Source organism: Buteo buteo, chromosome 2 (assembly GCF_964188355.1).
Source record: "Buteo buteo chromosome 2, bButBut1.hap1.1, whole genome shotgun sequence".
Taxonomy (NCBI): Eukaryota; Metazoa; Chordata; class Aves; order Accipitriformes; family Accipitridae; genus Buteo; species Buteo buteo.
Genome location: NC_134172.1, coordinates 69,231,760 through 69,247,476, shown reverse-complemented (window position 1 = coordinate 69,247,476; position 15,717 = coordinate 69,231,760). Strand labels below are relative to the sequence as shown.

Below are 15,717 nucleotides of genomic sequence, written 5' to 3'. Positions count from 1 at the left end.
GCACTTTGGGGTCCTTCTCCCAGGGCTGAATTGCCTCCAGGCGCCCGCAGCCAGCCGGGACCCAGCGCTGCTGGTAACACAGGGCAGGGCAGGGAATCCCTTGGCACGAAGGTCAGGTCGACAACATTTGTTTTCACAGGCTTTGTAAAGACACACCATGCCCCGTGCTCGCTTGGCTTCACTCAAGCCAAATGCCTGCAGCAGTGGGGGTTTACAAGTGAGGGGAAAGTGGCACCCCGAGGGCTGCACAAAGCATCCTTTCCCATGCTGTTATTCTCTGCAGAGCTGCATAAGTGACTGCATTGCCCCGAGCTTGGTGACATAATAAGTGGTCGGAGCTCCTTAAGCCTGGCACCACCAGGCAGGTTTTCCTGTCCATCCGTCAGGCACCTTCTGCCCTCGCAGGAGATGCTGCCTGCCCCATTCCTGGATCTAAGAACCTAAAGATATTCTTCGTTGTATTCAAGCCTGAATTGGTTTTCATCCACAGAAAACTTTATCACTGTCTTCCTCTTAATCTTTTTCCATTCCATCAGTCTTCTTTTCATCCACAAGGTTTTCCAGAGGGACCATATGCTATTCCCTTCCACATCATTGGCACAGATGTGATGCAGCCCAGGTCCCTGAGCTGGTCCCTGTGGGGCTCTCCAGAAGCTGCATCCCTCCAGGGATGTTTCCCTGCTCACAGGAATCATTAGAAAACCACGAGCTAGTTCATTTTTATGTGCATGTAGCACATAACCAGGTCGATTTTGCATCTTTTTAATTCCTTGACAGCTGTCTTTTTGCTTGGGTTTGATCTCTGAGGGCATTAACCCATAAAGCCCCAAAGCAATTTGCTTCTAGACTGTGATTCTGGAACAGGTGAAGGCAACTTTGACAGAACTTCTCCCTCCTTTGTCTTTCTGAGTGAGCAATAATACTGCTTTTAACAGACTGACTCATACCCCATCTCTAACAGCCCTTGTCAGCCCTCAGGCTGCTCTGCCGAGCGGCTGAGCACCTTCCTGCCCACTCCATCCTGAGCTGCAGGGATGCAGAGGTGGGAAGCACTTCCCCACCATCACTCACAATTCAAAAGCTCGCAGTTTCCCAGGGCCCCAAATCCTGTGACCCAGCCCCCCCAAACCACTTGTGGTCTCTTCATAATTCAGCTTCTCCATGTTCACAGGCACCATGTGGATGCAGCCTCTGTGCCCCAGCTCTAACAGCAGAAGTTTTATGGGTTTAATATTTGCAGGTTATGAAGCACCAGAGAACTGAGAAGTGTTTATCACAGATTTGGATAAGATGATCACTTTCTCCCACCTTTATTTATCAAATATGCGAAGCCTCAAAGGCCTTTTCTGTCCACAGGACTAAATGAGCTGCCCAGCAAAGCTGAGTGAGAGGGAAGAGCTGCATGAGGAGCGCGGCGAGATACTGAAGCTGGAGCTGAACTTCCCGAGTACCCAGCCTGGGTGAAGTGCTGCAAACCCAGCCATGGGCCTGCACAGCCACCCCTTCCCAGAAGCAGCCCCGCCACAGCCAGTGCCCAGGGACACGGCCATTCCCATTTGGGAACCCCCAGGAAAATTAAGACCTCTCCTTCCTGACTTTTCAGGCAGTGGGTGATGGCAAGTAGTCACAGAGGACAGCAGCTCAAGGCAATGCCAGCAGAGAAGGAAATACAGAAGTATGTTAAAAGAACCTAATATGCAATGTTAGTTAAAAGAATCAATGTCTTTGATTATCAAAATATTTGGATTTAAGTCAAACTGGAAGAAAATATTTTATATAAGGTTCAAGCTGGTTGGCCTCATCTTAAATACATTCCTCAGTCACATCCTGAACATTACAGCTACTGAAGAAGTCTATAATGGGAAATGTTAATCAGCCTTCACAGCAAACCTAACCATTCTGACGTGTAGGAGATCTCACCCAGGTGTGTGCGTTGGGTATAGACAGCCCCCCTCAGCCCCAGCCATGTGGGGGATGCACAAATTAGCTCAGGGACTCAGGCAGGAGGAGCTGCTTCAGCTGGGTGATTTAATGCTGCTGTTAACGCTGTGCTCATAACTACCGAATTATCAGTGCCACAAAGCAAAGTGCCAAGCAAAATAATTATCTGCAACGATCTTACACAATGTTCCAGGTTTGAAACAAACCAAAAACTTTCTCCAGTCTCTGCAGCAGTTTATTTTTGTTTCCTGATGCCACAAAGCCAGTTTCTGGAGTGGGTTTGAGGAAGCAGATGAACCCCAAGTTCCCCTTCAGGATGTTTACACAGGGTTTGTGCCTTCTCCCCTCCCATGTGCAGTGCCACCACACTGGCAGCTCGCCCACCCGTGTTTTGCAGTCAGGGATGTGCCAGGAATAAGAACTTTGCCTGTTTGGAACAGTTGCTCCACTGCTGGGCACAACTTGGGGCTTGCAGGATTGTTAACAGATGGGCATTAGACTCGGGGCTGCGTGGCCACGTGATGCTGCTGAATGTCACATCTAGTGCGTCAACACATCAAATAAAGGTGAGGAAAGGGGAAACATCATCTCATGGGTTAAGCAGAGGACCAAGTTGGAAGCTAGATCTCATTTTCAGCTCTGCTCATGCTCAGCTGAGAGATCTCAAGGGATTGAAACGTCTCAAATCCCAATAAAAAACAGAGTGCGCCAAGGATGTGGCTGTCCCACAAGTGCCTGTCCCCTCTGAGATGAATTTATTAGATGCAAGGACTCATCTTTTGGTGCTTGGGAGGTATTTCTCTGTACCTTTTTGGTGTCTTTCTAAAAACCGGTGGGAACTTTTATCGTGGTGAAATTGTGCTTGGAAGTGGAGTGCCCTATTGGGCACAAACCTAAGCAGGAGTGTCACACTGTGCTCCTGCAGAGCAGGGCGACTTTGACCAAGGCATGGCTGTATCTCGGTGACAGGGGGATGATGCTGTGAACACCTCCAGCTCCCAGCCAGTCCATCTGCTTGTGGGAGGACAGGATTTACAGAACAGAGAAGCCCAAATCATCTCTAAAGAGGAAGAAGGGGAAAAGGAGAGGAAGGGCAGATATTTAGGGAAAGATATGCCCTTTTCCCCTCTTTGAAATAAACATTGTTTTCCATAAACTCAGGAAAAGCAGGCACTAATGATTGTAATTTTGAAGCCTCGGCTGTCTCTGCCACAGTCTGCATCTGGAGGACCCCCAGCATCGCTACGGTGCAGCAGCAGCCTGATGAACCGCTGGAAGCCTGTCTCTGTTAGTCACTCCAGAGCAGCGGAGTATGCAAACCCTTGAATTATGTGGGCAAATACACATGCCCACATTCCCCGTCCTTCCCACAAACATGTGGAATAAGATTAAATCTTGTCATTACTCATTTATCTCCTGTTATGGGCTGCTTCACAACTAACTCCAAGTGCCATGCAGTAGTGGAGGCTGGTTTCTGACCACCACGATCCTCAGACCTGGGTGTTTCCTGGTGGTATCCATCACGGCCAGCGCAGCACAGGGAGCTGCCGGCACTGACAGCTCACCGTCTGTTGAAATAACTGTGTGCCGACCACAATGAGCAATATGCAGGCGTAGCGTGTTTTTTTCAGCTTGGAGAAGGGCCAAGGCAGATGGGAGTGACAGTGGGACTGAGGAGCAACTTCAGAGAGGGATAATGTATTGCAGCTCCGCTAATGACACAGGGTAAAGCAACCGGGATGCTGCACTTGTAATAACCAGACTGTGTTCCTACAACAGGCAATGGTGGTTATTACAGATAATTGTAGTAGTGCCTTTTGCCTGACAGCTCCCCGAGCCTCACAAAAAAGAATGTCATGGATTCCATCAGACTGGCACTTACGTGGAGGTAGGTGATGGGTATTTCTGTAACATATGCTGGAATGGCAGCGAGTGCAAGCGCTCAGGTGGCAGGCTCCTGGTGAGAGGCTGCAGGATGATGCAGAGAGAGAAGCAGGGAAATTTGGGCTGTCAGGATGACTAAAGGGGGCATCGCCTGGCTTCTGAAGAGGTGGCTGCCAACTCAAGTAGGTGAATGCAGCCTAAATAGTATCATTAAACAGCTGTAATTCCTAGGGGGATTTTAAAGTTCACCTATTTTTAAAAGGGGGTAAGTTAGAGCGAAGTGCAGCCTGGGCAGGTCTCCAGGGGCAAGGAAGGGACCTGACGTGCCTCCCCAGCCCACGGCCATAGGGCAGAGGTGTGAGGTTGGCCAGGGCACAGGCAGGCCCTGGTGCAGGCTGCCAGCAGAGTCCCAAGGAAAGCAAATGGAAAGAGAAGAAGAGAAAATATTTTTCCTTTATAACTGATCCAAAGGTGAATGAAACGTCACGGGAGGGAATGAAAACCTGCAAGGATTGTCCTCTGTGGAGCCGAATGGAGGCATAAGGTTTCCCAGAGAAAAGGGGGAAATATTATTTGCCACAGCGAGCCAGAGCTTGGGGCAACCTGCTGCCCCCTGGGAGAGGAGCATGGAGCTGAGGCAAAAGGCATTTTATCCACCCAGACAGGCCAGGCTTAGAAATTTGCCTGTGAAACCCTGGTCTTGACTCACCCAGCATCAGGATGATCCTTCACATTTTGGATATGCGCCTCAGTGTCTGGAATTCATGGAGCAGCTCTGCCTCTAATTGCAATCTAATCTAATAAAAAAGCAAGCTTTCCCTTTGTCCTTTCATCCACTTCTCTGGTTAGGGGACCCTTAGCACTTTATCTCTGCAAACACAATTGCTCTTTCAATTTGAAAGTGCTTTTTCTGACAGACTGCAGAGACATCAGGAGCAAGCACGGAGCTGGCAGCAAATTCTGGCTACTGCTGACCATCAGGGAGATACTGGATCTCCCCCCAGTCTGACCATCCGATAGGTACTGGATCTCCCAGCCTGTCCATCAGGGAGATACCAGATATCCCAGCCTCATTGTTGGGGATCTCACAGCTGGGCGATACGGGATCTCCCAGCCCAGAACTGGGTAAGCTTTTCCCCAAAAGAGTGACACTGATGTGCTTGTTTGGGACAGGAGTGGCTGTAGGAAAGAGGAGGTCACTACCTCGTGTTTAATGACCCCCAGGGAAGGAGCTCCTCTGCCCCAGCCCAAGGGAAACGGGAAAGCTCGTGGGTCTCCGTGGCATCACCCTGGTCTCGTCCTCCTGAGGATGAGGAAGGAAGGACTCCTCATCCTCAGGTCTCCTTGCCCGGGAGGGACAGTGCAGCCTGTGGTTTGGCTGGGGACACAAGCCACCCACAGTCCCGGGTCCCCGAGTGGACCCACTCCTCGCTGGGGTGTTGTCAGCCCCTGTGCCTCTCCTCCCCCCGGGGTCTCCAACCTACCACCCCCATCCTTCCTCTTCCTCCTCCTCCTCCTCTTCGGCTCAGCGGTGCGCTAGGACCCGGCGGGCGCAGGCGGGGGATGCGGCGGGAGGCGGATGGGGGGTCCCGGGGGCTGGGGTAGCCCTGGGGGGGGTCGCGGGCGGTCCTGGGGAGGTCCTGGTGGTTCCCGGGGGTCCCGGCGGCTGGGGGAGGTTCTGGAGGGTCCCGGCAGCTGGGGGTCCTAGGCGGTCCCGGGTGGTTCCCCGGGGCTGGGGGGGGGGGGTCCCGGAGCATCCCGGGGGGGGGGTGTCCCGGGAGCTGGAGGGGTCCTTGGCCGCTGCCCGCCCCTCCCGGCGGAGGCTCGGCGGGAGAGTTTGCAAGGGGAGGTGGGTGCAAGGAGCCGGGCGGCTGCAAGTCTTGGGGAGAATGGTGGGAAAAAAGGGGAGGGAGGAGCCGGGGCGGGCGGGAGGGCGGGGAGGGGGCGCGGGGGGCAACGGGGAGCCGCGGCTCCCGGCTCCCCCTTCTCCCCGCTGCCCGCCGCAAGGGGCGCGGAGCTCTGCCGGGGACGGCTTCGGCGGCCGATGGAGAACGCCTCGACCAGCCCGGGAGCCGCGCTGGGCGGCAGCGGCAACCAGACCCTGGGCAGGATGCCCCGGCAGCCCCTGGAGCTGCAGGTGGTCACCATCCTGCTGGTGCTGCTCATCTGCGGGGTGGGCATCGCGGGCAACGTGATGGTGGTGCTGGTGGTGCTGCGCAGCAAGCACATGGTGACCCCCACCAACTGCTACCTGGTGAGCCTGGCGGTGGCCGACCTCATCGTGCTGCTGGCAGCTGGGCTGCCCAACATCTCCGAGGTGGTGGCTTCTTGGGTGTACGGCTACGCCGGCTGCCTTTGCATCACCTATTTGCAGTACTTGGGCATCAACATCTCCGCCTGGTCCATCACTGCCTTCACGGTGGAGCGTTACATCGCGATCTGCCACGCCATCAAAGCGCAGCTCCTGTGCACCGTGTCCCGCGCCAAGCGCATCATCTCCTCGCTGTGGCTCTTCACCTCCCTCTATTGCCTCATGTGGTTCTTCCTGGTGGACACGACCCAGGTCACCTTCTCGGATGGGGCACAGGTCAGCTGTGGCTACCGGGTCTCCAGAAGCCTTTACATGCCCATTTACTTCTTGGATTTTGCTGTCTTCTACGTCATCCCGTTGGGGCTGGCAACTGTCCTCTACGGCCTCATTGCCCGCATCCTCTTCATGAGCCCCCTGCCCGCCACCCCGCAGCACCCCTGCCTGGGCTCCATGCACCGGGGCGGCTCCCTCAAGCTCTCCTGCCGGGGCAACAAGGGGGTTCTGAGCTCCCGCAAGCAGGTAGGGGGTCCCTGCCGGGCCGGGGCATGCTGGGCTGCAGGCAGCACTGTCAGGGGCTCAGTGCTTTGAGGGGCATTCTGGCAGGGGTTGGGGTGCCCCAGTATTTTGCTTCCCTTTGTGGAGGGAATGGAGAGGGTTGGTTTGCTGCACAGAAGCCCCCCCAAGCCCAGCTGGGGTCTGGCAGCACAGATGGGCTCCCCCTGCTTTGGCTGGGCTTGGCGGAGCAGGACAGGGCTCCAGCATCACTTGGGAGAGGTAGGAGTGCAGGGGTGTTTGCTGGATAATTAATTACTGATTGCCTCCCCAAGGAGGGGAGTGCTGGGTCACATTATGCCAGCGGGACTCGCCTCCCAGGCAGGGTCCTGGGCAGGTCACCTCAGATTTAGAGGAGCAAAAGGAGGGAAGAGCTGGCATGAGCTCCTGCCCTCTGGGCCCAGTCCTGGCTGCAGCCCCCTGGTCCCTGCAGCTGAGGAAGGCACCTCAGTGTCACGGTGGTGTGTTTGCCTCTCAGTGACTCCTCTGTCATTCAGCTGCCTACTTGCTCCACATCTCCTTCTCCTCCCACCTCCTGCCCTCCTTCCTCCTCTTTCTCTGTCCACATGGACAATTACTATTGCCCCATCTCCTTGAACAGGTCAGCATCTGGACACGGGACACTCTTGCCTGCTCGCTGGCTGTTTGCAGGAGACTATCACATTCTGGTTTCAAACTTCGCATAGGCAGAGACATAGGCAATTTTAAAGGAAAGGGCTGAATCTGGGAGTCTGGCATAAGTCCCTGAAATCACCAGATCTGCTGTGATTTTGAGTGAGCAGGATCTGATTTCCAGACAGCCTGAAACTGGCTTCAGCCTGTCTTAAAGTCCTTGTTTTTCCAACTCAGTATCTCATTGCCTGATTTGCATAGGAACCTCCATTCCCCAGGAGAGATGATTCAGTCGCAGAGGGGAAGCAAACAGCCCAGAGAACGTGTATTTCTTCATGAACTTCTAAGTCTCTCCAGTTCAGCTTTTTCTCCCTTTTGCTCCAGCACAGAAAGGTTTAAATCAGATCCTGACTTCTGCAGAAGTACTTGCCTGCTCTCCCAGGGTCGCCGGCTGCTGCGGGAGCCTCGGGCAGGGTGTTCAGCAGCAAGGTCTCTAGGTAATACAAGGCAGTACCTAAAGGTGTGGGTCGACGGACCTCTCCTTCCAGAGCAGCTGCTGCAGGGGCTGTGCCGCTCCCCCCGCAGCGCTGTGCCATGGAGCGGCTGTGCTGCACACAGCGTACTCCAGCATCATTAGGATGAGTGGCTGATGGGGCTGGATGACAGGCTCTCCAGCTCCTGGAAACATCTTGTGCTCTCTTTTCTGTTACACCAGGAGTTTTCTCGAGATTGTCATTACCTCCTGAAATATCTTAGCATGCAAAGACTTCCTCTTGCTGGCCTGACATTGCAGAGCTGGTGTCATTGAGTTTTTGAACTGCAAAGCAGTTTCCCAGGGCTTCCAGCTATGGTTTGTTGAATGCTTTCTTCTGATTTCACACCGGCAGCTCTTCAAAGCAAGCTGTGTTGAGAGTGATGGAGGAAGAAACCCCAGCTGTGCCACCGGTGGCATGTGGGCTAGGTGCCTGACACAGGGGTTGGTGGCAGTCAAATGGATGCACTGCTGCACCCCAGAGGTGGCTGCAGTCCAGTTTTTTCCATAAACATCTTTCACAAGTTGGATATGACATGGGACGATTGCTTCATTTTATATATAATCATAGGGAAATTTATATGACTGTCCATAAAATCAGAGGGGGCAAAACCAGGGGTTCAACTTTAACCATTTGATTCATTGCTGAGGGGATCTGCTGGATGCTTGGTGCAGAAATAAGTTATTTGTGCACCAAAGCCAAGTAAAACCACACAGCTATTTTGATAAGAGTTTCGGGTAGTATGAACAGGAGTGCTTGGAGCATAACGAATCCAGGTCCTGTCAGAGCATCCACCTGAGCACTGCCTGAAATCCAGCCAGAGATTTTTGCTGGTGGTGCGATGAATTGAGGAACAGAAGCTGCAGTGAGTCATGATTCTGCATCTAGTTACAAGGGAAAAACCAACAACCCAACCACCCAGAGAGGAAAGAGGCCTCCTGAGACCCCAAGGGGTCAGCACAGGTTTCTGCCTGGAATTTGCCTCCCTGAGCAGGGGCAGCCAGGGCCCAGGAATGATATTTTCAGGGAGATGCTGCAGCATGCAGGACCCCAGAGGGGCTGTGGGGGCAGAGCAGAGGGGAAGCACTGGCTGAGTGCTAGGGAATGGGCAGATCATTAAGAAAGGGATTTTAATGTGAGAAAGAAGGTAGCTGAATCCATTCATGCCAGCAGAGCTGACAGATAGAAGTGCTGGATAGAAGGGGTTTAAAAGTGAGCGCAGAGGAGAACATTCCCATGGCCAGTGGGGCCCCACATTGGGACATGTGGGTGAGCAAGACAGAGATGCATGGGCCCATGTGAAGGGTCAGGGCAAAGTCCAGGGGGGCTACAGCCCCCATATCACCCCCAGCACCTGGATCCATGGGACATCCCATCAAATTGGCTTTAGCAAAGGCAGGAGAGAGGCACAGAAAGGACCTGAGTGGTCTTCTCCAGGTGAGGTTCACCTCAACAGCAAAAAGCCCTCATGCAATGGGCAGGTATAAGCCCTAAAAGGGACCAGCCTGGACACTAGCGTCCTGTGTCATCTTCACCAGAAGAAAGGTTTCCTCTCTGATTTTCTGATAGCTGTGGCATCACCGCGCTCAAAGCCAGAGGAAACTTGCGGAAAGAAGAAACACAGATGGATCTCAGCTCAGACTACCTGATGCTGCTTTAGAACAGCTGATGCTGGCTGAGGAGCTCATAAGCAAGTTTCCTTGCTCATTAATCACCTGTGGCCAAGGTGGAAAGGAAAGGGCAGCTTGACAGATAATGCCATCGACCTCTCACGCTCTCCTGAGGAGTGCTGACAGCCCTTGAAAATGTCACCAGGAATTTCCATGGGGGCCCTTGGTAAAGGGTCCTATCCTGAGCACCAGAAGTGAGGACACAGCATTGCAAACTGTTCTAATAACAAATGCTGGTGGTCTCCAATCTGACAGGGTGATGAGGAGGCTGTGTAAGTGGTGCATGTGCTACTGGTGGGGAAGATTGAAGTGAGAGTTCAGCTGCTTTAAAATGCAATTGCCATATAGGCTAAACCACTAAAGACACCATTAGAAATCATGGTTGCAAGTCTGGTCCAAAACAGCAGTAGTGTTGCTGTCTGACAGGCTTCACACATGCAGCAAGAGCTTCACAGGACCTTGCAGGAAGCAGGTTGCATCCCAGTGATGTGGTGAAGTGGGACTCCAACCCCGCAAACACCTTTGAGTTTGTTGTGATAGTGCACAAGCATCTGCGAGATTCCCATCGTAGACCAGTGGTATGAGAGTGTAGTTTGGCTCCTGGAGGATCTGTCGACCAGAAGAGCAGAACAGGGTGGGAGGACGGGTGCTGGGGCAGGGGTGTAGCTCAGGAGGTCCCTCTGACCAGGGTACAGGCACCTATATCAGCGGTTCTCCTCTGGCCTCTGTAGAAGAACTGGCTCTTCCAGATCCCATGCCCAGAGTCCCCTGGGAGATGTCCAAAAGGGGCTACCACAGAGGTGCCCATTTTTCTCCCTTGACTCTAAAGAGCCTAGATGGCTGGGGGTGTTTTGCTGTGGAGATGCAGAGTTTGGAAATAAAATTCTCACTGTGTGCTCCTATGCAGCCCCAGCGCTGCCCTGCTTGCTTTTCAGAGCATGAAGATGCTGCTGTTCCCTCACTGCTGCCTCTAAATCACGTAAGTCCAGAGCAGGACAATGCAAGGCGTGAGTTTTGCTGTATTTATCACCTACAGAAGAAAGGGCCGCAGATAAAAAACACCAACCACCTCCAAGCCCATATTTCACCTGCCGGAGAGGGACCACTAGAGGGAGTGGGATTCCTAAAAAAGGATCCTGCAGCTCAGGATGACGATGCCTGGACAAGGAGGGGTGACACTGGCTGGGGAGAAGCATCTGTGACCTCCAGGCCAGGGGCAGAGGCTGGACACAGCACTGCGAGAGGGGATGGGTTGGAAGGGCTGTGCGGGGATGCAAGTTGCCCATCATCTTTTCTGGAGTGAGAAGGAGGGTCACAGTGGGTTTGGTTTAGGAGTTACACCAGGCTTGGCCTGTGGAGGTGGAAGATGAGCTGCCCCTTAGCTTTGACATGGCGACCCAGGACATAGTCAGGGGTCTGTACAGCAGATATCCTTGGCCATCCAGCAACAACACTGGCTTATGTGCTCAAAAGTGTTTTTTCAGCTAAATATCAACTGTTCTAGTAAAACATCCAGTTCTGTCTACAAACCCTTGTCTTGCTTCTGTCCATAGCTCCTTTACAGCTGTTGTGTGCACACACTGTGTACAACAGAGTTGTTGCAAAACACTTGTCAGAAAAATTGTTGTCCCTGAGCTGGTGCTTCCCTGATAGATGCTTTGAGGCTACAGCAAAGCTCTGGCTTTTTTGGGTGCAGCTGTTTTTTTGCAGCCATAATTCAGGACTACTCCAGCTAGGGATAAATGTCCCAAGCTCTCCTCAGTGATGATTAGGTTCATTTGTCACATGAGGACCAGAAATAAGTTCAGAGCACCTCAAGTATGCTATAGGCACTTGCTTCAGCAAGGTAGAGTGAGGAAAGGCATGGAGACAGATTTCAGCCTTGCATGCAGACACCACTGGAGATTTCTTTCCCCACAGTGAAGATATCAGAGCGAGTTTGGGATAGACTGTTAGGTTTTATCCAGGAGAGGCATCTTGTGCTCACACAGCTTTGCTAAAGTTTCAGCCAGAAGAACATGGTCTGTACGGACAGTTGGCTTTAAAAGGTAAATTTCAATCTTACAGCAAAGCTCAGGGCAGGGCTGCCCGTCCTGGCTCGTGGTCTGGATGCAGCGTCCTCAGGGAGCACTGAAGGCATTTAGTGAGACAGAGGTAATAAATCCTCACGGTGCTGTTTCCAGCCGGTTTCCCTTCCCAGGACAAAGACAGCTTTTTCGCAGGGCTGTAGGACGCGTAGCAGGAAGCGCTCTTTGGATGACAGCACTTTGTGGTTTTCTGTGGTCTGGGGGGAAGTGTTGGGAACTTGCTCAGGCAGGAGCTGGGCAAGCGCTTGCTGGCACCACCAGCATTTCCATAACAACCAGCTGAAAAGCAGGGACAGTTATGGCTAAAAAGCAGATGAATCACTGGTTCTTTTCCAGACTACATTTCTTTTGGTCTCAGAAAGGACCAGAATGAACTTACTTTTCAGCCTTATTAGGATACGCTCTCCTTGGTGTTGTCACTTCGATGCAGGGTTCAGATCACTGTTCACAACCGTTGTGGGCTCCTGAACAGTAAAACGAGGCAGAGGGTTACAACAGTCAAAAAGCCAAAGATGTTTCAGTCTCGGGAGACAGCACATGAGCAGCATTGATGTATTAGCTTTATAGGAGACATTTTAGTCATACAGAGACCTCCCAGCTGGAAGGGACACCAGAGAGCCGAGCTAAGTGTATAACAGTTCAGGGATTTATTCTCCCCAGCCCTGTGTGGGATAACTTTGCACCTCAGGAACTGAGACAACTGCTGAGTGAGGAGTGCCTGTGTCTCAGTGAGGACCTGCAGAGCTGTGGTATTTCTCTTTCCCAGGGCATATTTTGCAGCAGTCCTGCTGCCTAGGGTTTGCTGAAGTTGATGGAAGGACTCCCACCAACTTTACCCACAAGACAGTCCTTTAACATGGACCTTTCCAGGTAGGATGGGGACATGTTCAGTTTCTGCATGGGATGGAAAAGCACAGAGCCTGCCTTCATCTCCCAGGAGGATTAAACTGCTTAGCAGAGGGGAATTAAATTCTGGCTGAAATGGTGCTTAGGATCACTTAAGCTGAGGAGTTGGTTGCATTTCGCTGTAGGGTTCAGCTGTCAGCACAGCTTTGTTCAGATCAGCTTCATTCAAGTTCTTGGGAAATGAATCTCAGATGCATCAAAAATATGGCAAAAGCAATTCTCTCCACACACCTGTGAAGCAGGTCTGTGGAAGGCAGCAGGCTGGCTGAATGCTCCATCGCTGTCATGTCTATTTGCTATAAAGGTGCTTAGAACAGTAGAGAACATGGGTCCCATCCATATGCACTGCTCATGCGGCACATGGTGTTGACGCAAAATCTGCTTCTTCCTGGGCTGATCCGGTATCTGGGAGCTCTCTGTTCCCAGGTCTTGCAGTACAGACCACAGTAATACAGTCTCACCACTGCTGTCAGGACGCTCCTTCCCTTGGCAAGGGGTGGCCGAGCCTGGATTGCCTTGCCAGCCTCGGCAGAGGCAGCACCTATAACCATGCTGGTACGTAAAGATTTTGATCATGGTCAACTGTGTGCCAAGCAGCTGCTGTCCACTCCCAGCCTATCTGTTCAGGAGTATTTCTATAAAGCAGATTATCACCCTAGCAGTTGCACACCAGCTAGGGTGGCTTGAAACCAAAAGCTTATGGGATGGCTCTCACTCTTCTGGATCCAGGCAGCCCTTGTAAAAGGCATTGAAAAGCTCTGAAGCAAACCTTTTACTGACATGACTTGTACAATCTCTTATATCTTTCCCAAAAGGCAACACGCTGTGGCAGCAAACAGGCTGCAGTCTTAGCAACAGCCTCAGCACTCACTGTATCAAGAGCTTACTCTGGGAAGTGTCCTCAACATTCCCATTAAACCACACACAGCAAAACACTTCTATTTTGGCCTCAGGTTGGTAATAGTCCCTTTCTTGTAAGGAAGGTTTTGTTGCCACTACCAACCACCCCCGATTTCTACTCACAGCATTACGGGAAGGCACAGTTGCTCATGACCAAGTAAAAAAAGCACTCCAAGAAAAGCTGAGAGACTGTGAATGTGATCTAAGTGATTCCATATCGAGAACTGGAGACATTGCACAACTCCCTTTCTGACGTTTGAAATGCCACTGCCTTAATATGCATGCGGCATCGGTGTTTACTCATACTTTCCTCCTTGGGGACATGTGTATTCTGTAAGTATTTGTTGGAGGATGATTGTCACCTACCAGAAATAGCTGTTGAAATTATTAGGATCACTGGAGTTTCAGTACAAAACGCCCATTTTCTTAAACAAGCTTGAGCCAAGCTGAGGGCAATTACTGCTCACTTCTGAATTCTCAATATCTTCTTGTTCCTAATATGTTACTGTAGTACTTCCCTAGTGTACTGCAAATTAAAATAGCCCATACCAATTAGCTAAGTAACTCCCATATCAGCACAAGTAGGAATTTACATAAGACTCCAGACAGTCTCCTCTGCTCCCGGTGCTGCTCTCTACCATGACCCTATTCCCTGGAACAATATAGCTGGTGTAGAAAAGCAGGAGATACTAGGCAGGGAATTGACATACACCCCATGGCACCCCCAAAACTTAGGTCCCCACTTTTGCACAAGTTATTTTCCCCATTGATTTAATGTTATGTACAATTCTCAAATTTGCTTTCTGGTACAGAAATTCCCATGATTATCCCAGCCCATTTCCAGGCTGGTGGATGCTTCTCCTAAAGAGTTTTAAAGGTTCTTCAGCGGTAGGTGAAAACCTATCATGGAAGGGGTTTCTTTATGCAAGATTGTTTCATGAACAAAATGGATTCAGAGAAGAATAGCCCCATGGTTTGGGTGCCTATTTGAAATGCTTAAAGAAAGATATATGCAATATGTAGACTGAATTAGCTGTCTGCACTATTTCTCCAGGTAGGAAAGCTCTGCTGGAGGTTTAACATCATCTGACTATTGTTTCTCTTTTTGCATATCCCCACTGGCAAGGTGACCAAAATGCTGGCTGTTGTGGTAGTCCTCTTCGCCCTTCTGTGGATGCCTTATCGCACACTGGTGGTGGTGAACTCCTTCATGGACCCTCCGTACCTGAACATCTGGTTCCTTCTCTTCTGCCGCATGTGCATCTACTTGAACAGTGCCATCAACCCCATCATCTACAACCTCATGTCACAGAAGTTCAGGGCTGCCTTTAGAAAGTTATGGAATTGCAAAGAGAAGAGTGCTGAGAACCCTGCGCCGTACACCACCCCGGTGTACTACAGCGTTACGAAGGACTATCCTCATGACAGCTCTGACCACGATGTCACCGAACAAGAAGATCTGAACAGTCTCCCTGCACCTGCAAAGAAGAACAAGCCTGCCAAATAAATCCTGGGACCCTGAAACAAGGCAGGCAGTGGGAGCTATGCGGCTGTATGCACTGTGTTGGGAAAGTGCCAACAGAAATTGCTTTAGCATTGCAGCAAGCTTAATTTAATACCTCTCCAGGGCATTTAACAAAACAGATTCTTAGAGGCAAATTAATTTGCTTTTCCTTAAAGCTAATTTATTCTTGTTCAGTGAAGTGTTAGGCACAGGTCAATGTTTAGCATCTTTAAAGAATCTGTAGTTAAATATAGCAGCGCAATGCCGTTCTGTGTTACATGCAAGTGCAATTGCCTGTTGAGTTGGGTCAGCGCATTGAAAGAAAATCCAGAAAGAGAAGAGCATTCAAAGAAAAAAACAACCAAAACAATCTCTTTCTGCTGGACCAGTTCTTATATAGAATGAGATTCACCTACCCAAATTTACATGCCTATAACACAGACACCCCATGTGAGCTGCTTCTCTAGAGTCCTTCTAGAGCTAATGTGGACAATTAGGCACTTCCAGGAAGCGGCTCTTCTCATCTCAGCATAGTCCTCTGAGGAACACGCATACTTACCAAGGAGATGAGCGCCTCCCCAGATGTGACTATTTCTGCCCATTGACTGTAAAGGGACTCTCTCAGGTGGAGACTCCTACATTAGGAATAACCACAGTTGGGTGTCACGAACCTCACCTCATGCTTCTGGAAATATTGCAGTGCTGGTAGCACATAGACCCAAGGTCCAGACCAGTTGGATTTGTTACAGAAAAATGAACCAACTAAATATGAGTGTTCCATAAGGTAACAGTAATGCTTCCATCATTGTGGTCTAAG

The 15,717-nt window shown here is 51.1% G+C and overlaps 1 protein-coding gene across 1 annotated transcript; it reads left to right on the top strand.

The window, feature by feature from the left end:
- The first annotated feature begins 5,869 nt into the window (after positions 1–5,869).
- On the top strand, positions 5,870–14,925 carry LOC142028727 (thyrotropin-releasing hormone receptor-like). Its single transcript, XM_075022564.1, has 2 exons — positions 5,870–6,655; positions 14,523–14,925. Exons 1-2 carry the CDS (start codon positions 5,870–5,872, stop codon positions 14,901–14,903), a joined length of 1,167 nt encoding a protein of 388 aa, XP_074878665.1. The 3' UTR covers positions 14,904–14,925.
- Positions 14,926–15,717: the final 792 nt, after the last annotated feature.